At 53.0% G+C, this 21,207-nt stretch overlaps 2 protein-coding genes across 7 annotated transcripts; one reads left to right on the plus strand and one right to left on the minus strand.

Moving 5' to 3' along the window:
• On the plus strand, positions 1 to 19,539 carry PPP2R5D (protein phosphatase 2 regulatory subunit B'delta). Of its 4 annotated transcripts, none has more exons than XM_082345478.1 (16): positions 4 to 165; positions 5,058 to 5,135; positions 13,993 to 14,197; positions 14,453 to 14,652; positions 14,751 to 14,861; positions 14,982 to 15,074; positions 15,494 to 15,624; positions 15,762 to 15,821; positions 15,928 to 16,036; positions 16,251 to 16,304; positions 16,615 to 16,785; positions 16,892 to 17,019; positions 17,667 to 17,768; positions 17,863 to 17,935; positions 18,078 to 18,194; positions 18,341 to 19,539. In XM_082345478.1, the coding sequence occupies exons 1-16, from the start codon at positions 139 to 141 to the stop codon at positions 18,476 to 18,478; spliced, it is 1,797 nt and encodes a 598-aa protein (XP_082201604.1). In that variant the 5' UTR covers positions 4 to 138; the 3' UTR covers positions 18,479 to 19,539. The 4 variants fall into 4 exon arrangements, with proteins under 4 accessions (XP_082201606.1, XP_082201604.1, XP_082201605.1 ...); XM_082345479.1 differs by having other exon boundaries at positions 13,999 to 14,197; XM_082345481.1 differs by lacking the exon at positions 4 to 165 and adding an exon at positions 8,012 to 8,129.
• On the minus strand, positions 19,421 to 21,174 carry MEA1 (male-enhanced antigen 1). Of its 3 annotated transcripts, none has more exons than XM_082345510.1 (4): positions 21,073 to 21,174; positions 20,315 to 20,594; positions 20,126 to 20,228; positions 19,421 to 19,816 (listed from the first exon to the last, which is right to left on the minus strand). In XM_082345510.1, exons 2-4 carry the CDS (start codon positions 20,582 to 20,584, stop codon positions 19,665 to 19,667), a joined length of 525 nt encoding a protein of 174 aa, XP_082201636.1. In that variant the 5' UTR covers positions 20,585 to 20,594; positions 21,073 to 21,174; the 3' UTR covers positions 19,421 to 19,664. The 3 variants fall into 3 exon arrangements, with proteins under 3 accessions (XP_082201636.1, XP_082201635.1, XP_082201637.1); XM_082345509.1 differs by having other exon boundaries at positions 20,964 to 21,101; XM_082345511.1 differs by lacking the exon at positions 21,073 to 21,174 and adding an exon at positions 20,929 to 21,066.
• Positions 21,175 to 21,207: the final 33 nt, after the last annotated feature.

The following is a 21,207-nucleotide window of genomic DNA, read 5'->3' on the forward strand; positions in this document are numbered from 1 at the left end:
TTGGAGGCACAGACACCGCTCGACCCGGGCGCAGCGCGCAGGCGGTGGCGAAGAGAAGCCGAGCGGGCCGAGTGCGGCCGAGCAAAGCCGGAGCCGGAGCGGGGCCGCAAGAGCCGGACCGGGTCCGGACGGGCCGAGATGCCCTATAAACTGAAGAAGGAGAAGGTGAGCGTGGCCCTTTTCTCCGCGCCTCCGCCTCGGGGCCTGCGCGGAGCTCTGGGAGGGGCCCGAGCCAGGCCCGGGACAGCCCCAGACTGACCCTCCCGTCCGGCCCCCGCAGGACTCCCGGGGCCGGCCCTCCGCCCCTGCTGCTGGTCGCACCCCCAGCCTGTACCGCAGCTGAGAAAGCTTCCTCCCTTGTCCGGGGTAGAGTCCCCCCACATGCACCTCCCTCCACCGACCCCCGGCCCAGGGTAACCTCCTCCCTCCAGATCCTGCCCCACTCCCAGGTTACTCCCCTGCCTTTTCTGCCCCCATCACATCCCCATCCCCTCCCCATCCCCCACCCGTTTGCCGTTTGGGACAGCCGCTTATCTGAGACCGCACCTCCCTCCAGAACTAACCCCCCTCTCCAACCCCGCGCAACCCCTTCTCTTCCCTCCTCTTCCCACCCGCCTGGGCCTGGACCTGGGCCTGGGCCTGCCTTCTCCACCGTCCCCTACAGCCCCTTCTCCCTCCCTGCCAGGCTCCTTGACCTAGAACGGCTCTGCTTTCTCTCTCCTCCACCGAATCTGGCCTAGGCCCCTCCCTCTAGTTCTTCCTTCACACACAAACTTGTAAACCAGGACTGAGCCCTTCCTTCTGCCGATGGAACCTCGGAACGTCAGGGTGTCTGAGCGCATTCAGTGCAATCCCTAGTGATACAGATGAGGAGACTGAGGCCCCGACAGGGGGACAGGGGAAGGGACTTGGCCAAGGTCACACAGCCTGCTGGAGGCCCAGCTGTAATATCAGGTCTCCTGACTTAAAGGCCTCCTCTGTACCAAAGCCCCTCTAACAGGCATCAACCCACTCCCAGGTTCATCCTCAACCAGTCACCTTTCCTAATCTGGGCAGGCTACTCCCCTTATTCCTAATTGAAGATAACCTTTGCATTTTTCCTTTTTTGTACCAGTGCTGGGTTTCTGTCTTTCCTGGGCCACACTGTCCTCAAATTGGGAATCTGCCCTCAGTATCAGATTAGCTATCCTTCTTACTCCACAGGGCAGCCACCTCTGGACACCCTTGCCTTTGTCTTGGTGTCTTGACACAGACCGTTTCTTGATGCTGCCTTCTTTCACCTTCCTCTTCTACCTCCGAACTGCCTTCCCCTCTTCTTCATCCCTGTCTTTCCCTACCCTCTGTTTCCTGCTGTTGCTGATGTCTGACTCAGAGGTGTGGTTCCTTTGAGGTACAGACTCACACAGAGGATGCTAGGATACCAGTTCCAGCCTCCCCCAGCTTCTTCTTTCCTGGGGCTGGCCCTTCATGGTGGGCGCTAGCTCTGGCCTGGTGTTCTGCTCACCCACTTTATGACCCCAGAGGTGTCTTGCTTTCATTTGCCCTCTGATTGGCTGGGTTGCTGGGCTGCCATCTCTGACCTTATCAGTTAAACTCCCTATCCTGGGGCTGTTGGAGATTTGCCAGGCAGCTCTGATTCTGGATTGTCCCCATAACCTCTCAGGACCTGAGATTCTGAGTGTTGAGTTGGTGATGGTATAGCAGGCATTGAACCTCCTTGGGTGCTGAGCTGGGCAGGTTTGGGTTCCCCACCCAGGCCCTGTGTCCTTGGGGAGCAGTCATGCTGAGGTGGTTTGGGCAGCTTAGCTGTAGGTGATGCACACAGAAGTAAGCCACACCAGGGGCTGAAGGGCTCCTACAAGGAGTGTGGAGAGCAGTGCAATTCAGGGGAAGCTGGTGAGGTCCTCACTGATCTGTAGTTGTTAGTCTGATGGAACAGATACTGCCCCATCCACAGAAAGCCTTTATCTACTAGAGGATTGAGAAGAAGAAGAAAAATTCTTAAGACTTGCTAGGACCACAGGTGTTAAGTGTTTGGTTGGGAAAGAGTATGGGAAGGATTGGTGTGCATGGGGCCAGGCATCTCTGATCCCCTTTAAGGTTTAACTTTCCACTTTTGATTTCTAGTTGCATTTGGCCTCCTTCAATGGTTGACAAGTCCTGACGATGTCACTGGGGTTTGCCTAAAAGAGGTGGGGGCAGAGAGGAGGGGGGGATGGAGGGTCTGTATTGCTCATCCATCACCTCTCCCCTTTCTCCTTCATCTCTGCTGGTCCCATGCCTGGCCTAACCTCACGGCCTCCTCCCTGAAGCCCGTCCTGAACCCTTAGTTGGGGGTGAGCTCTCCCTCCTCCCCTGGATTTGCAGAGTACTCGGTAGGTCACTTATGGCCCTTTTGTGTTCCCTTGGACTGGAATTAATTGTAGACAAGTCTTTTCTTCCCCCTTGAGATAATAACTAAGCTCCATTTTGGTTTGGCATCTCCTTGTACACAGTAGGTGCTCAATGGATGAGTGCTGAGTCAATCCTTGGGGAGATTTGCGTCCTTCCTCTTCCCTGATGTTCTGATCTAGGACTTTTCTCTTTTAGGTTCCTGGGTGGTGGCGTGCCTCTGCTCCCTCCCACTTTCTTCTTGTTCATAATAATCGTAATAACATTGACTAACATTTCATTTTTCATGTGCCAGACACTGTGCTAAAGGGGATTAGGGGTACTTCCCTGGCGGTCCAGTCGTCCCGTGCTTCTGCTGCAGGGGGCACGGGTTCGATCCCTGGTCGGGGAACTAAGATCCCGCATGCTGTGCGGCACAGACAAAAAAGAAAAAAATTAAAAATTTAAAAATTAAAAAAAAAATAAAGGGAATTAGGTACTTTGATTGTCAGCACTTAATAGGTGAGGAAACAGGCTCAGCGAGGCTAGTTAACTTGCCCATGATTGTATAGCCAGTAAGAGCTGGGCCTGGAACACAGGGTTGGCTCTAAACCACATTGCCATGCAGCACTGGACAGCTGGACTGGGCTGAAGTGTGTGCATTTCACCTGCTCTGCAGGAGCCAGGGAGCAAGGGTGGTGGCCTGGTTCCCATGCCCAACCCCCAACACCACCCCCCAGGCAGCCGGGATCTTTCTTCCGCACATTCCCTGAGAGATATGTCTGAGTGCTGCAGGGTGGGTGGAGGGGTACAAAAAGGAACAAGGAGCTCACGATCAAGGAGAGAGGTGAGACGTGGGTGCAGATGGGCCAGCTTTGTCCGAGAGGCCCACGTCTGGGCTGTGTGCAGACGGTCACCTCAGTGTTGCGTCCTGCCTGCACCCCCCTCATCCTTTTCCTCTCCACCTCATGCTCTGCACCACTCCCTGGCCCCTCGGCAAGGGGTGAGTGTGCCCCACCTGGTCAGTGGGCACTGGGAGAGCGCCTAGCCACCCAGAGCACAGGGCTCCTTCCCACTGGTATAGTCATACCAGGAGCTGCTCCACACCTGGGAACGGCTTCCTGCCTCCCCACCCCCACGAAGCCTTCCCCCTGCTCCAGCCTACGCGGAGCTCTCTTCTCCCTGAAATCCTTTTGCCCCCGTGGGCATAATCACTGATTTAACACTTCTCACTGAAGGGGCTCAGGTGCTATCAAGTCGCAGAATCTCAGAGCTAGAAGTGATTTCCAAGGTCCTCCAATCCGATGTGCATTTAAGGCTCGGGACCCTGTTGCATCATGCCTTGGAGGAGGCATGAATGCACCTCTGCTTGAATGCTCTTGGGTTTGGGAGCTTACAGCCTCACTAGGCAGCCGGTTTCTGTGCAGCTGCTCCAGGAGAAAAGTCTTCCTTGTTTGGAGCCTCAGCCTGTCTTCCTGCCACTTCTGCCCGTGGCTCATGGGCCTCTGGATCCACATAAAACAAGTTGCATCTTTAGTCCACATGGCAGCCCTTCATTTATTCGTAAAGATCCCTCTTGCTCCCCCACCCGCCATGACTCCTCCCTTCCATTGTTAACTATCCCAGTTCCTGCAGCTGTTGCTCTCAGGACCTGCTTTTGAATCTACTCCCAGTACGGGTTGTATTTTCCCCAAAGAAAACCTAGCATTTTTCTTTGTCCCTTCCAAAGTGTGATGCTCTCAACTGAACCAGATCCTCCAGAATGGCCCCATCAGTGCCAAGGACGGGGCGCTTCCACGTCCCCCGGTGCCAGGCACCCTGCACAGGTCTGTTAACTGGATGGCAGGTCACATGAGCTGCCGTGGCAGCCACAGCACATGGATGATTTGTGTTGAGCTTGCAGTCAGACCTAAATCCCCAAGTCTTTTTCACATTTTCCTCATCCTGTCCCTGGGCAGTTGCTTTTTTTTGGCCCAAAGCATAGGAAGAGATGCTGGGCAGGCCAGGGCTCTGAGCCAGCAGCTAGGTTCCCAAGGAAGACTTTGGACTAGTGCTCATTCTTTGTAGCAATTCTGGGCCTTATCCCCATCCCTGTCCTTGTGCTTGTCTACCGAGGCGTTCTTGGGACGATTCCTATACCTGTTAGCATCCTTGGGCCCCACTGATTATGCCAGTAGCAGTTTCTAGTCTGGGTGCTGTTTGTGATATCCAAAAAAGGCTTCCAGGTCTTTCCAGATGGCCTCGGGGGTAGAGTGGTGACTCCCTTCCCTGCAGCTTGAGAGCCTCAGGCCCCCTCTGCCCGCTTTAGCCGGTAGCCAGTCTGAGCAGCTTCTTCCATGTTGCTTTTCCCTTGAGCCTCGTCACCCTGGTTCTTACTTGGCAGAGGCCCTAACTCATACAACAGCCTTGTGAGGTGAAGGGGCATGGTCATGCTGAATTATTGTGTGTTAGAGTTGTCTTCCTAACCAGATTCTGAACTCGTTGGTGCCTTTGAGGGACTGAATCTCCCTTTGTGTACCCCAACCTGCCACCCCACCGCCCCAGGTTTAAGGTAGGTGCTCAGTGGTAATGATTGACTGATTGATTCAATTGGACAGAGGAGAATTACAACAGAGACCTGAGGGATGAGGATGAGGCCTCTCCCTTCCTCGGCATCTGTTAACTCTACCTCCGTCTTCTCCCTTCAGGAGCCCCCCAAGCTTGCCAAAGGCGCAGCCAAGCCCAGCAGCTCGAGCAAGGATGGTGGAGGCGAGAGCACTGAGGAGGTAATGAACGTGGGCACAGCCCTAGTTATGGTGCAGGCACCAGTTCCACCTGCTTGATGGCCAGTGGGGTGAGGGATCTCAGGGGGCCGGAGATTATTGGGGCAGAAGGGAAGGAGACTTTCATAGCCAGGGAGGGGCCTGGACAGCCCATCCAGACTGCCCTCAGGCAGGCTTTCCCTTTGGCGGCTATGGACCAAATAAGCCCTCCAGTTTTTCCGATTCCGCAGGGATTCCTGTGAAAGTCAACTCTCTGTCTATCAAAGTGTTGAGAATTCCTTTTCTCTTAGGGCAAAAAGCTAGGGGTAGAGTCCTGGGGAGGAGGGAAAAGTACACGGGTGCACATGGGTGCTCAGTGGGGTGACTTCAGTGTAGCTCTGGGTGGGGCAGGGGTGGGGAGTGGCTGATGTTCCTGAGTCGGGCAGGGCTGGGCCCACCTCTCTTGGTCCCGATCAGATGGGAGCTGCTGAAGGACAGGCATGAGCAGAGGTCAGCGCAGCTTGGCAATCTAGGGCTGTAAAGCAATAAATGGCAAGCAGAGAGCACACAGGAGGGTGGAGGGACTTAAGGAAGTCCAGAGTGTGTCCATGGAAGTTTGGGAGTGTGCTCAGTGGGATGCTTGGATGCTGAACGGTCCTGGGAGCACGCTGAGCAAGCGCCTGTGTTACCCGGAAGCTGGTGCTCCTTGGTTTCTGTGCTTCCTCCCTCCTGTGCTAAACTGTTCAGAGGGATGGAGGTGAACAGGAAATGGAGCTGTCTAATTCTGGGCAGGTCTTGTGGGTTGGGGGTGGGTCATGGAGAGGAGATCGATTAAAAAGTGTTTGGTTGGGGTTAAGTCTGGATTTGGATTTTTCTGGATACTTCTGGTCCCTATCACCTCCAAAGAGAGCCAAGCACTTTCCACACCTGCGACCATCATTTTGCCCTCACTTGAGTGATGGGAGGAAGCAGGGTAGGTTTTCTCCATCTTACAGACATGCGAGTTGAGGACCACAGAAGAGAAATTCCTCCTTCCTCTGCACGTACACTGGCATCTGAACATGTCTCTAGGCCAGTCCTTGTCACTCAGTGCTGGCACTGTTGGTTCCCAGATGTGTTTCTCCCCACCAGACTGTGAACTCTGAGGGAAGGAGCTTGCTTCTTCCCCACACCTGTGTGCTGACGCCCTTGGTTCACAGGAGATCACCAGGAGATGCTTCTGGAGGGCACACCCTCTGGGCTCAGTCTCCCCTTCAGGAGCCGTGACATGTGTGGGACCCACAGGGAAGGTGGTCGGGAGCCGGCAACTGATACTCAAAGCAGCAAGAGACTTGGAAACAGGATTTAAAGGGACAGAAAGGAATAGCGTGGGGGGCCACTCCTGCCTTCTGCCTGACTCCCTCCTCCTTGTTCAGTTACTAGACAGATTGGCTGTCATTTCCTGGAAGCAGCCCTCGTTGACCACCTGCCCCCATCCCCATGCCCAGGACGCAGTCAGGGCCCTTGGTACCCAGCATCACTCCACGCCAGTGCTTAACCACAGCTGTAATGAAACAATTCCGTGGGAATTCATTGTGTGTCAGTTGTCTCCTGTGTTAACACTTAGCTCCTGAGAGGCTCTCGCTCACACCGAAGGGCGTGGCCCACTGGAAGCACCAGCATTTGAATGCATTAGTCAATGGATGAGCAAACAAACCAACTTCAAATTAGACCTGGAAGGAACCCTCTCCTTTCATAGGTAGGAAAACGAAGGCTCAAGCAGCTTAAGAAATAAGCTGAGACCAGCTGCTGTGATTTCTCCACCGCCCTCTGGAAAAGGAGAGTGTCGTGTTCACCTTGGGCTCTGTTTTATGAAATGCCGCTCAGGGCTCACCTGTCTGAGGCAGCTGCAGGAATTCTGCTCCATGATTTTGCAGAAATGCACCCAGGTGGCCCCAGGCAGTGGGACATGGAATAGTTGGGGGCCAGGCTGTGAGGCCCAGGTCATCAAAAGCTGTTTGTCACAGTCATTCTCTTGCCCTTTTTCTTTCTTTCTTTTTGTTTTTAAGTGTTTTTTTTTTTTTTGATGTGGACCATTTTTAAAGTCTTTATTGAATTTGTTACAATATTGCTTCTGTTTTATGTTTTTTTTTTTTTTTGTCTGCGAAGCATGTGGGATCTGAGCTCCCAACCAGGGATCGAACTCGCACCCCCTGCATTGGAAGGCAAAGTCTTAACCACTGGACCGCCAAGGAAATCCCTCCCTTACCCTTTTTCTAGTCCAGAATTTTGGGTTCTTACAGCCAAACTTACCCCGTGTCAAGCATTTGCCAGTCTTTCCAACTGATCTTAATAATTTATAGCAGCCAACATTTATTTTATTGAGCAGTTACTTGTGTATTAGTTTCCTAGGACAGCCATAACCAATTACCATGAATTGGGTGGCTTAAAATACCAGAAATTTATTCTCTCACAGCTGTGGAGGTCAGAAGTCTGAAATCAAGGTGTCAGCAGGCCATGTTCCTCTGAGGTTCTAGGGAAGAATCTCTTCCACGCCTCTCTCCCAGCTTCGGTGGCTTTCTGCGATCTGCTCCTTGGCTTGTAGAAGCATCGTTCCAATCTCTGCCTCCGTCTTCACTCAGCGTTCTCCCCTGTGCCTCTGTCTCTGTGTCCAAATTTCCCTCTTCTTATAAGAACACCAGTCATGTTGGATTTAGGGCCCACCCTAATCCAGTATGACCTCATTTTAACTTGATTACATCTGCAAAGACCCTGTTTCCAAATAACGATCACATTCATAGATGTTGGGTTAATGTGAATTTTGGGGGAACACTGTTCAACCCAGTACACTCTGTCCCAGGCACTGTGCTAAGTACTTTGCATGCATTTAATCTTATAATCTTCTCATTTAATCTCTACAGCAGTCCCTGAGGTCATCTGTTATCATCATCAGCCCCATTTTACAGACGGAACTGAGGCTTAGTGATGTTAAGTAGCTTTTACTCGGCAGTAAAACAGCAGAGCTGGAATTCAGCCCAGGTCTGTGGCCAGTCCTCCCTTGTTCTTAATGACCTAATAGGCTGGTTCTAAGATTCTAGAAGAGTCTTAGAATGGAAAGGAGCCTTGAGAGATTAGGTCAGACTCTGCTGCAAGGCAGGGGTCTTTCCTGGCCTGTCTTTGGAAAAAGCATTTCAGTGCTGTGGACTTTTCTATGTGCTGTGCCCTGTCCTGAGTTCTGGGAGCAGGGACAGAGGGAGGAAGAAACGATCCTGGTCTCCCCCACGTCAGCCTGACATCACTGTAGCCAGAGTTGTTACCCTAAAAACATTTTTGGTCCTATCAGTCCTTTACTTAAAAGCCCCTCTTGGCATCTCATTGCTCACAAATTCAAATACTCAGCCTCAGGCCTCCTGGGCTGGCCCCGCCCTGTTCTTCCAGCCCCTCTGGACTTTCCATCTTCCAACCCGACAAGCCTTTTATGGCTCAGGGCTCTTATTGATGTCATCCCATTGGCCTGGACTGCTTTATCTCTCTCTTTTCATTCTTTGCCTAAACCCGTGTTTATCCTTTAAGAGCCAAATCAAAAGTCACCTCTTCAGGAAGGGCTTCCCTAATTCTTCAGGCAGAGTTTGTCACTCAGCCCTCTGAGTTCCTGAATCCTTTGCGGCGCTCTGGTTTTGCATTGCCCTGTACTAATGGCCGCTTTCGTGTCTGTCTTGCTCACCCCACTGGACTGTGAGCTCTTCGAGGGCAAGGGCCATGTCTTCGTCACCTTTTAATCTCTAATGTGTAGCATGATGTTTATTGAATAAATGAATTAAGAACGGGTATTGGGTTGGCCAAAAAGTTTGTTTGGGTTTTTTGTAAGCTGTTACGACAAACCCAAACGAACTTTTTGGCCAACCCAACAGCGCTCTAGGTGTCAATACAGGAGAGAATGCCTCTCTGATTTTCAGGGTTTGAAACTAAAATGATCTTCACTCAGCTAGTTAATTCATTATGCAAAAGCTATAACATTAATCTTTGCGTTTTTCACTGATAATTTTATCTTTCGTCTTTCTACTACAGTACCTTCTATAGTGCTTAAATTATATTTCTACGTCCTACTTTATGTTTAAATATATGGGTTTAATGATTACCGGTGTCTGTGTTAGGGTCAGGTTGGAATGGAATTGGTTCAGAGTGGGCAAGTATAGTTGCAGTCTCCTGAGTGTGAGGGTGGTGTATAAATTCAAAGCCCCACTGGAGGGGCTTCCCTGGTGGCGCAGTGGTTGAGAATCCACCTGCCAGTGCAGGGGACACAGGTTCAAGCCCTGGTCCGGGAAGATCCCACATGTGGCGGAGCAACTAAGCCCGTGCGCCACAACTACAGAGCTTGCGCTCTAGAGCCCACGAGCCACAACGAAGAGTAGCCCCCACTCACCGCAACTAGAGAAAAGCCTGCGTGCAGCAGCTAAGACCCAATGCAGCCAAAAATAAATAAGTAAATTTATATTTTAAAAAAAGCGCCACTGGATTGCAGGAGGCCTGAATCTAGGAAGGCTTCTTGGAGTTTGGATCCTGTTGCAAGTTTAGAAGTGGGAGGAGACAGTTGTTCAGGCAGAGGAGACAGCCACTATGGAGTCTCAGAAGCGGGAGCAGGCAGGTCACCAGCTTGCCTTTGGGCCGTGTCCACCCATGCTCTGATGGCTGCAGAAGGTTCTCCTGGGGATGCAGCTGCCTTTCATCTCCAGCCCAGGTCAATAAAGGAGAAGTTGGAAGCTAGAGCTTTTAGGAGAAAGGGTTGAACGTGAGGTGAGTTGCTGGCACACACCTATACTCCCTTCTGACAAGTATGTTTCCAGGGCTTTGCTGGCCAGCCCAGCTGTCTCTCAGCTGCTCCTTGTATCTGGTGCCTGGGAGCCAATGGTCCTTATAAAACCAGGGTGGCCCAGTGGGCTGGGGGCGGGGCAGACTAAGCCAGCTCAGCTGCTCTCCGGCCACCCCAGCCTTCAATAATGCCATCCTGATGGGGAAGGGACCTTAGGCATCAACTCATTGGGTGGCTTTTTAAACTATGATTTTCAGCCATGCAATCTCTGTTGTCTTAAAACCTTACTTGGAGAGTGTTTGGACTACTGATCTAGTCCAACCCTCTGCTTGTTAGCAGAGAAAATTGAGGTCTTGCTTTTCCCTTTTTGGGAAGAAGGCCTCCTTTCTCTGGATGTCCCCTCAGTGCGAGGTTCATGGAGATGCAGGGTTTCTGCATCTTATCTGGGAGGATGAAGAGAGACATATTCTTCCCGAGTCTTGTTCCTCAGTTGCCACTGAGCCCCTCAGCCTAGTATCTCTGATGTTTCTCCTTCCCAGTCTGCTCCCACCACTGTGCAGGGCTTTGTTCTGAAGGTCCCCCGTCGGGACAGGAGGGACCTATGGGGATGGGCCTGGGCTTGGCGTCCCCCGCCCCCCCCCCCCAATCAATCAAATGACCAGTCATTCGCTGAATGCCTGTTAGGTGCCAGTGTCAGTGCTGAGGAGACCCAGAGGGGCACAAACCAGGGTCCTGGCTTTAAAGGGACTTGCTTTCTAGTGGGGAGATGACACATGAGCAAAGTGATCAAGAGGTGTCACTGGGGATGATCACAGAGCCAATGGAACAGATAAGCAGTGTCAGAAGGTTGAGAGTGGAGGGTGGACATGCAAGGCCTGGAGTGATTGGAGAAGGCTTTTTGGAAGAAGGTGGGTCTTGAAAGATGCAATGCCTTCTTGGGTTCTCCCATTTTATTTTATTATTTTTTTGGCCACGCCACGTGGCTTGTGAGATCTTAGTTCCCCACCAGGGATTGAACCCGGGCCCACAGCAGTGAAAGCATGGAGTCCTAACCACTGGACTACCAGGGGATTCCCTGGGTTCCCCCATTTTAAAACAAGAAGGATAATGAACTCTAAGGAACATTTGAGGTGTGCTAGTTTCAGGAATTTCCAGGCTGTATTCCTAAAATCCAGGGATGGGAAATAATAATAATAATAACAACAATAGTAGAAGATACTGCTTATAAGACACTTCTGTGTGCCATATACTGTTCATTTAAATCCTTATTACAACCCTGTGAGGTAGGTACTATTGCCATCCCCACTTTACAAATGAGGCACAGAGAGGCTATATGACCTCCTGGAGGTTATTCAGCTAATAAATGGCAGAGCCAGTAGTCAAACCCAGGCAGTCAGGCTCAAGTCTGTGCCCTTGACTGTTAAGCTCCACAGATAAGGATTGGGTTGTTCCTGCGACAGGGAAATGGGGGAGAGTCTGATGCACACCAGGCTCTGGTCCCCTGGCCTTTTGCCTCTCTCCTTCATCCTCTACCAAGGTGTGATCCATCCTCCGTGTACAGGAAGAGAGACCCCAGACTTCAGGGTGCCTTGCACTGTCTAACCAAAAAAATCACACTGGTTGAGTGTAGTCATGGCAAGCGAGGTGTGATGACTGCTCTTGCCCGACTCCTTTGCATTCCCCTAGTCAAATTGGTGTCTGGGGCTCATTTCAGGAGGAGGAGAGGGCCAGATGGCTAAAGCAGTAACGAGCTACATTGGACCCAAGGCCTGCCCTGGGCTGGACCCAGCGCTCCTCTCCTGCCTCTGACCCCCAGATAGGTCACAAGCTTGACATAATTGTTTCTATGAAAAATTCAAGAGCATACAAAGCATAACATTTGTCTTCCTCCTTGCCCCTTATCCCAGAGAGTTTCATATTCTCCCATTCTTATTTTATGAAGTAAGAGTTTGTGGAGGGGGCTGGAGAGGAGGCGGGGATGGCAGGTGTGAGCACAGGAGGACAGTTTTCCTGTGGTGTGGGGACCCAGCTGGACGTGACCTCACTCCTCTGGTCCTGCTGCAGTCTCTTCTCTGGTTGTGGGGAAGGGCTGTCCTGTGGCTCAGCCTCTCCCCTCTCCCAGCAAGGGGTTACCTGGACAGTACCTATGAGTGGACAGCCCTGCAAACACCTGTTTGTGTGCTTCTGAAAATGGGCTTCGTGGGGCTCTGACACCCGTGTCTGGGAGGAATTAAAGAAATAACTTTTGGGGGCTTCCCTGGTGGCGCAGTGGTTGAGAGTCTGCCTGCCAATGCAGGGGACACGGGTTCGAGCCCTGGTCTGGGAAGATCCCACATGCCGCGGAGCAACTGGGCCCGTGAGCCACAACTACTGAGCCTGAGCGTCTGGAGCCTCTGCTCCGCAACAAGAGAGGCCACAATAGTGAGAGGCCCACGCACCGCGATGAAGAGTGGCCCCCACTCGCCGCAACTGGAGAAAGCCCTCACACAGAAACGAAGACCCAACACAGCCAAAAATAAAAATAATAAATAAATAATAAATTAAAAAATTAAAAAAAAAAAAAAAGAAAGAACTTTTGGAAATTAGCTGTATTTCTCCCATTATATTGCCTTTTTTTTTTGGCCATGCTGCGTGGCTTGCAGGATCTTAGTTCCCTGACCAGGGATCGAACCCAGGCCCCATGCAGTGGAAGCACAGAGTCCTAACCACTGGACCGCCAGGACATTCCCTCTTTCTCCATTATAAAAGCAGTGTCAGCTTGTAAAAAATTTAGGAAAATAGGAAAAAGTCATGTCTCATTCTGCCATTACGGGAGATAGTCATGAACACAGTGCACTTGTTCTTTCTTTTTCTTAACTGTATTTTGGGTTCTGTGCCTGTTTTAATGTGGGTGAGCTCATTTTGTATATACAGGTTTGTGTTATCCTTATTTAACTTAGCATATAGGAAGCAATTTTCTCTCATTCCATAGTTTTAGGCTTTTCGTTTTGTTTTTAATTTTTATCAGCGTGGTAATAGGTGCATTGTTCAGAAGGTCAGATAATACTCTTGGGCTTGTAATGAGCAGGGCAGCCCCTGTCGCCGGCCACTCTTCTCCTGTTGTTTCGTGGCAACCACATTCAACTCCTAACTCTTTCCTTGCAGATTGACTTTTATACCTCCAAATAAGATCCTTTTACTGCTTTTTTTTTTTCCCTTTAATTTGTGAGCTTTAGATATCTCTTGACTTCCTAACGTGGAAAATTAAGGCCCCAGTGTCTTATTCCTCCGTGCAGACTTTTCCCCTCCTCTCAGAATACTTATCACCCGTTTTGGGTAAATTACTATGACTGTGTAAATATTTTTCACAGCTGAACCACGTATGATTACATTTAGTACATAGTTTTCATAAACATAATTTTAACTCCATGATTTCCATGTATTTATATATTTGCTATTATAAATAAGACCATAAAAAGTGTTTTTGCACAAAGCCTTTTTTTATATTTAGGATTTTTCTTAATCTATATTTCTAGTAGTTAAACTGCTGAGATATGGGAAGGAATTTCTTTCTTTTAACTGAAGACTGTCACACGTTCAGTAAATGATAAAATAGAGTAATCTTCGGTGTACTGCTCGATGAATTTTTACATATGTTTATGCTATGAACCACCTCCCAGACCCAGTCAAGATACGGAATGTTTCCATTAGTCAGAAAGGTCCTCGTGCCCCTTCTCAGTCACCACCCGCATCTCCCCAACCCACACCGCTGCCACCCCCTCCCCGGCAGGAGAGCCACTTGTCTGACTTCTGTCACCGTCAGTCTATCAATTAGCTTTGCCTGTTCAGGAATGGGAGTGAGCATTTTGAAGGCTCTTGATGCACAGGCAGTGGGCATCACTTTGGGAGACACGCCTTCTAGACCGCTCCCTTCCAGGGCCACATCCCGCAGTTATGTCTGACCCTGGTCTTGGCTCCTTCAGGGCAGGAGGCAGCTGCTTGCTGCCCAGGCCCATAGAGGCATAAACGGACCGGGGGCTGGGCGGTGGGCCAGGCCTGGGGTGGGAAGCGTAGCTTGGCGAGTGCACTCCAGTGACTCGCTCCTTTGACCAGGCCCAGCCCCAGCCACAGCCACAGCCGCCACCGCAGCCGCCGTCATCCAACAAGCGTCCCAGCAACAGCACGCCGCCCCCCACACAGCTCAGCAAAATCAAGTACTCAGGGGGGCCCCAGATTGTCAAGAAGGAGCGACGGCAAAGCTCCTCCCGCTTCAACCTCAGCAAGAACCGGGAGCTGCAGAAGCTTCCTGCCCTGAAAGGTACTTGGGAAAGGTCAAGGGGGCTGGGGCATCAGACCTAGGGGACAGTGGGTGTTGGCGGAATGGAGGTTTGGGGGTGTTTGGGGGAGGGTGGAAGCTCTAGAGGATGTGAGGGGGAGTTGCGCTGGGTCTGGGGGTGGGCGTCAGGGGAGCAGGATGGTGGGAGGAAGGGATCGGGGAACGCCCTGCGAGGTGAGCAGGGCATAGCAGTGAAGGACCACAGAGGAGACCTGACCATGGCCCATCCGCCCCTAGACTCACCAACCCAGGAGCGGGAGGAGCTGTTTATCCAGAAGCTACGCCAGTGCTGCGTCCTCTTTGACTTTGTGTCAGACCCACTCAGTGACCTCAAATTCAAGGAGGTGAAGCGGGCGGGGCTCAACGAAATGGTGGAGTACATCACCCACAGCCGCGATGTTGTCACTGAGGCCATTTACCCTGAGGCCGTCACTATGGTAGGCACAGGGAAAGGGGAAAGCGGGCAGGGACGGGGGCCCCGGAAAAGCCCAGACTTGCCCAGAGAGCTCTCACCTGGGCCCTCCCTACCCCTCAGTTTTCAGTGAACCTCTTCCGGACGCTGCCACCTTCATCAAATCCCACTGGGGCTGAGTTTGACCCCGAGGAAGATGAGCCCACCCTGGAGGCTGCCTGGCCGCATCTCCAGGTACCAGAGCAAAGGGGGCAGGGGCCTGGCTGTGGGCAGTGGGGCACTCTGAGCCCTGCAGCAAGGGGGCTCTCCCAGTCCTTGGGGAATGCCCCAAGTGATGCTCCTTTCCCCCCGCAGCTCGTGTACGAGTTCTTCTTACGTTTCCTTGAGTCTCCCGATTTCCAGCCAAACATAGCCAAGAAGTACATTGACCAGAAGTTTGTCCTTGCTGTGAGTCCCCTCCTTCCAGTCTGTGAACTCTAGCCCCACGTCCCCTGACTCCAGTCCAAGCTGCTCTTTTTGCTTCTGCTGAATATAGGTACTGTATTGGGTTTCAGCTGTGTCTGGTGCAAATTGACCATGGGGGTTAAACAAACCTACTCTGTCCATAAGAAGCTTCCAGCACAATGGAAGGAAACAAAAAAGCAACACTGTTACCCTCCCCCCCCACCCCACCCAATGGGGAATGCAGCATGTATTCCCAGACATCACCTGGGGTAGAGCAGTACAATAATTGAATCACTCTTCCCAGAGACTCGTCTCCACGCACCCTCTTCAGAGGGCTTCCTCTGGCCAGGACCCAAGTCACCCCAGCCCTGGCTTTCCCCGGCTCCTGCCTCACTGCCGCTTCTCCTCCTGCTTGCTCCCAGCTCCTGGACCTGTTTGACAGTGAGGACCCTCGAGAGCGGGACTTCCTCAAGACCATCTTGCATCGCATCTATGGCAAGTTTTTGGGGCTCCGGGCTTATATCCGTAGGCAGATCAACCACATCTTCTACAGGTGAGGCCAGGAGCCTGGGCTCCGGAGCAAAGCAAGCCCCTCACTAAGGTGGGGTGGGAGAAGGGTGGTAGGCGGGACTCCACAGAATGCTGGAGGGGCATCAGGGGTTATCAAGAGAGTCTTTGTTCTTCCCTCAGGTTCATCTATGAGACAGAGCATCACAATGGGATTGCCGAGCTCCTGGAGATCCTGGGCAGGTGAGAGGTGGGGCGGGGGCACACATGCCTAGAAAAGGTCGGGGGGGTTGGTGCATTGAGCTTGGACCTGGCCCTTTGGTCCTGACAACCCTCCCTTAACTCCCAGCATCATCAATGGCTTTGCCTTGCCCCTGAAAGAAGAGCACAAGATGTTCCTCATCCGCGTCCTGCTTCCCCTTCACAAGGTCAAGTCTCTGAGTGTCTACCACCCTCAGGTGAGCTGCCTTCCTCCTGATGATCCCCGGCCCTGGCCGCAGAGAAAAGAGGGAAGGGGAAGCATTCCAGCCGTGATGGGGCGGCAGAGGGAGCAGGGGGCGGAATTCCTCTCTACGCCGCCCCTTCTGTTCTGGGGTCTGGTTTCTGTCACCGACCTCTCTGCGACCTTCTGAGCCCTGCACCTCACCTCCTTTCTGTCTCAACCTTCTGCAGCTGGCGTACTGCGTGGTACAGTTCCTGGAGAAGGAAAGCAGCCTCACTGAGCCGGTAACTCCCCTGCTGGGCCCCAGGGTTCACCTCTCCCTGTCAGTAGCACTTGCCAGTTGGTACCTATCGAGCAGTGCCATAAGCACTCAGGGGGGATGTAACCCGACAGGTGACATGGTTTCCTCTCTAAAGGAGAAGTAAAACCTTTGTACACCTAGGAAGCATCCAAGCCGGAGAAACATGAGCACTTAACTGAGGCCACCCAAGCTGTGCCCACCGGGGTTGTGGGGGGAGAGGGCAGGATGGCTTCCTGGAGACCCAGACAGGTGTTGAGTGAGAATTTTATTCCTGTGTCCTCCTCTTCTCGCAGGTGATCGTGGGCCTTCTCAAGTTCTGGCCCAAGACCCACAGCCCCAAGGAGGTGATGTTCCTGAATGAGCTAGAGGAGATTCTGGATGTCATTGAACCTTCAGAGTTCAGCAAAGTGATGGAACCACTCTTCCGCCAGCTTGCCAAGTGCGTCTCCAGCCCCCATTTCCAGGTGAGACCCAGACCCAGAACATCCCAGCCCCTGCCTCCCAGAAAACTGAGGAGGGTCTTCAGCATAGTGAGCCATATCCCCACTGAGTCTCGCCTGTCCCCACCAGGTGGCAGAGCGTGCCCTCTATTACTGGAACAATGAGTACATCATGAGCCTGATAAGTGACAATGCTGCCCGAGTCCTTCCCATCATGTTCCCTGCACTCTACAGGAACTCCAAGAGCCACTGGAACAAGTAGGGAACTGGGGTGGCACTGGGCACTGAGGATCTGGTTTTGGAATGTGGGAGGGTGTGGATGGACTCAAGAGCCAGTGGTCTCATCTGGTCCCTCAGCAAGCGGGGCTGGTGCCCACTGCATATTAATAGGGCCTTGAGGAACTGACCGGGGAGAAAAGATACCCATGTGAGAGATCTGTGCTACCCAGCAGCAGAGCAGTGGCCTCTGTCACATCTCTTCTTGAGGTCAGATATTCTGCAGCTTTGGAGATGTAATTCCATGTTGTGAGAAGCTGATGTGATCCTCTTAGTATGTATTAAATCCCAGCGTTGTAAAAAGGCTTTCCTGCTAAAAGCAAGTGCGCTGGGAGGCCATTAGTGTGGGCTAGAAGAGTAGGAAGTAGCGGGGAAAAGGGAGCTCTTGGAGCACGGGGTGCGGGAAGGATGGACAGGCAGACTCATATTTGTAAAGGGCCTGAACTGCCAATCTCAAGTCACATGATTTGGCCAGAGCGATGAGCTTACACTGTACAGAGGCTGGTGGGATGGGAGTAGTACATGAGAAAGCTCTTAGCAGAGACACCTTGTGGGAGAGAGCAAATTGAGGTCCCGGCACTGAGGGCAGGCTCTGGCCTCTTATACCTTGTCTTTCTTCCTGGTGGCAGGACAATCCACGGCCTGATCTACAATGCCCTGAAGCTGTTTATGGAGATGAATCAGAAGCTGTTTGATGACTGTACACAACAATACAAGGCAGAGAAGCAGAAGTGAGTCTCTCTCTCCTTGGGGGTGTTCCTCTTCCACACCAGCCCCCTGTGCTTCTCTCTCAAGCCCACCCCAATCCTGTCTTTGCTCCCTCAGGGGCCGGTTCCGAATGAAGGAGAGAGAAGAGATGTGGCAAAGGATTGAGGAGCTGGCTCGCCTTAACCCCCAGGTGAGGTGCTTCTGCCCTTGCCCTGAACTGAGAGGTCCAGCCTGGGTGGGGGGAGGGTTTGTCTGAGGAGGGGCAGGGAGCAAACAGGGTCCCCAGACTTCCCAAGTGGCTCTCGCCACTTGTCTGCCTCCTTTCCTCTCAGTATCCCATGTTCCGAGCGCCTCCACCACTGCCTCCTGTGTACTCGATGGAGACGGAGACCCCCACGGCAGAGGACATCCAGCTTCTGAAGAGGACGGTGGAGACAGAGGCCGTGCAGGTGGGAGGGCACGGGGAGCAGAAAGACAAGACAGCCCTGGGAGGGAGAGGAGACAGGAGCCGCAGAGCCAAGGAATCAGGGCAGGAAACAATGGGATTTCTCGGGACTTGGTCACCATTCCTCACCTTCTGCACATCCACACACAGATGCTAAAGGACATCAAGAAGGAGAAAGTGCTGCTTCGGCGGAAGTCAGAGCTGCCTCAGGACGTGTACACCATCAAGGCACTGGAGGCGCACAAGCGGGCGGAAGAGTTTCTAACTGCCAGCCAGGAGGCTCTCTGACCTCCTCACCCTCCCACCACAGGGCCACAGCCCACTCAGCCCTGGGACACTGCCCCAGCCCTCCACCTTCTGCTCCCCACTGGCTGACTTGGGGCAAGGCAGGGCCTCTCTGCTCTAGGGAGGGGGATGAGGCACTTGAAGCGGGGACACCCACAGAGTGGTCCCTCTTCTCCCCCCAAATGTGTTCATGCCTCCCTGCGGCTAGTACAGACAGGCTGAGCGCAGCAATGCTCGGCGCTCAGACAACTTGGGGATGCCTGGCCCCCTCCTGCTCCTTATCCCACAGCTACCTGAGGCTGCTCTGAGAGATACACATGGGAATAATATGCTCCTCTCCTCTCCCCTTCAGCCCCATTTGAACTCCAGGTGTCTCCGCCTCGTCTCCCTCCCCTGCAGGCATACAGGGAGCAGCAGGAGATGATTCTCACCAAAGTTATGTCAAACCCCATTGGCCCCTGGAGTGAATTAGCTGGAGGGGAGCCAACCCCCAACAGCACAAATAGGCCCCCAGCCCCCGCAGTGTGCAGGCTGATGGGGTTGCATTATTTCCTCTTACCCCTGCCTGATCAAGACAACATGGGAGAGAAGGAGAAAAGCATAGGCTTTGGACAGTAGGTGATAAATATAGGGCCCAGATGGACCAAGAGAAGGGGACGAACAAACACCCTACCCTGTACCCCCTCTTTGGTGAGCAGCAGCCCTGGGATCACTGACATGGAAGGGACCATCCTGGGGCTGACTGCTTTCCTGTGCTGTTGGTCCCCAAAGCTAGGAAGAAGGAAGCAGGGGGCAGTGCCCTAAGCATGGCTCCCCCCAACACCTATTTATTTCCCTGTTTGTGCTGATGCTGGGCAGGCTCTCACTTGTCCCTTTCAGGAACCTTGGAGGGGCGAGGGGCTGGGGGGGGCCGGACCCAGGTTCCAGGGGCACAGGCAGTGCAGCTTTTGGCTGTGTACATAGGGTGCTTTATTCTCCACAGAGTGATACATGCTAAGGTGGGTTGGGCTTGGACCGTTGTCCCCATATGTACAGAACTGAATAAAGTGGGTCTCTGAGAAGAAGTCTGATTTGCCTTGACGTGGAAGGGAGACGGGGAGGATGGAGATGGCCATTACAACCAGGATGTGTTCAGTCCTGTGCTGGTTCTGGCCTGGAATGCAGGGAGATAAGGCACCTCTCAGGGTGATCACTTCCAGGAAGGGGCAGCCTGCCGGGCTTGGAGGGCCTTCTGTACCACATCTTCCCACTGGGCATCTGATATCTCCCGAGCCCAGGCAGGAACCCCTGGCGCAGGCAGGCTTACACCAGCCATCGTCCTTTTCACCAGCTCCACGTGTTCTGAAATCACAGGCAGACCAGTTAGGGGGTAGAAACAATAAGACCAGCTCCCCTCCCTGTTCGTTGAATTAACCCAGAGCTTTTGGGTTAGTGAGGTCACTGAATCTGTCCTGTTATTCCTAGGCAAGCCTGCCCATCCCACCCCCCCCAGCCTAGAAGAATAGCATTTCACCTGGATTCTGAAGTCTGCAAAATCTTAGATTACAAACTTGTTTTAGGAACAGGGTGTTCCTGTGACTTCCCTCTACTGGCACTAACCAGTTCCCTTCCTCCATTATTATTCCAAAATAAAAGAATGATCTCTTTTACCTGGGTCCATGGGAATAGAGCCGTGGTTGCTCGATGCTGTAGCTCCCTCCTCATCTTCATCCTCGCTTTCTAACGGTGGGTCTGGCAAATGAAGCCCCAGGGCCTGCAGAGCCAGAGACGACAGTTCAGGGCCAGTCCTTCAAGGACTCCAGCTTCACCTGCTCAGGAACAATGCCTCCTCCACCATACCTGGATCCGATCCTGGATATCACCAACTACATCTTCTCCATCCCCCACTGGTGCCAGCTCCACCTCCTCTTGTTCAGGATCTTGGTTCAGGGGCTGGTAGGAGTAGCCAGCTGGTCCTGCCCCCGTTTCCTCTTGCTCTTCCTCTGGTTCCTCACTGCTCCAATCCCCAGTGCCTTCTGTAGGGCCCTGGTGTGGCCCGAGTTCCTCAGTCTGATTGGGGAAGATACGTTCAGGACCCATGGTGTCTCCCCCTAGAACTACTGCTGCCATCGGGCAGGGGCTGCAAGAACAGGGCGGCAGGAGAATAGTGGTCGGATGAAATTAAGTCCACCTTCAGCTTCTCATCCAGCTCCTTGTGGTCTCCTCCTACGTCACGAAACATTTAAACGCCCCGTTTCCTGCCCCTCTCCCCACCATCCAGCCTCTCCCGGGCCCTTCACCTCTTAAGCCGACTTATCTCCAACGGAAGCCCACCCGCCTTACGCCGCCAATTCTTAACAGCCCAGCCGGAGGCCATGCCACCTCCCAAAAGACACCCCTTCGAGAACGCCCCTCCCCCCCCGTCCATTTAGGAACTCCGGGTCGCCAAATAAGCTCCCCTAGACAAGGCGTACCCGCCCCCTTCTCTCCAAGGGGTTCCCCTCTGTACCGCCTGACGAACACCCTTCGGGTCCCAGAGGCTTCCTTCAAATGGCCCCAGCTGCGGCGTCCCCAGCCGCCCCACCGATACTCGGCGCTGGCGTTTCCGCGCGCCTTACCCGCTCAGAGCCCGCTGCCAAACTCGCACCTTCACTTCCGGCGCGGCAGGACGTGCCGGGGTGCCTAGTCCTCCAACCCTGCCGCGCGCTCATGATTGACGCGAGCGAGGACGAAGAGTCCGCCCCTTGCCCCGC

Source organism: Balaenoptera borealis (assembly GCF_965194805.1).
Source record: "Balaenoptera borealis genome assembly, chromosome: 12".
Lineage (NCBI taxonomy): Eukaryota > Metazoa > Chordata > Mammalia > Artiodactyla > Balaenopteridae > Balaenoptera > Balaenoptera borealis.

What these genes read in the sequence shown, in the direction of transcription:
- MEA1 (XM_082345510.1), bottom strand. Translation starts at nt 20,584, where the DNA reads ATGGCAGCAGTAGTTCTAGGGGGAGACACCATGGGTCCTGAACGTATC. An exon ending in ATATCCAGGATCGGATCCAG is followed by an intron (nt 20,229 to 20,314) that starts GTATGGTGGAGG and finishes CTGGCTCTGCAG; the next exon opens with GCCCTGGGGCTTCATTTGCC. An exon ending in CTCTATTCCCATGGACCCAG is followed by an intron (nt 19,817 to 20,125) that starts GTAAAAGAGATC and finishes CTGTGATTTCAG; the next exon opens with AACACGTGGAGCTGGTGAAA.
- PPP2R5D (XM_082345478.1), top strand. Translation starts at nt 139, where the DNA reads ATGCCCTATAAACTGAAGAAGGAGAAG. An exon ending in CTGCCTGGCCGCATCTCCAG is followed by an intron (nt 14,862 to 14,981) that starts GTACCAGAGCAA and finishes TTCCCCCCGCAG; the next exon opens with CTCGTGTACGAGTTCTTCTT. An exon ending in ACCAGAAGTTTGTCCTTGCT is followed by an intron (nt 15,075 to 15,493) that starts GTGAGTCCCCTC and finishes GCTTGCTCCCAG; the next exon opens with CTCCTGGACCTGTTTGACAG.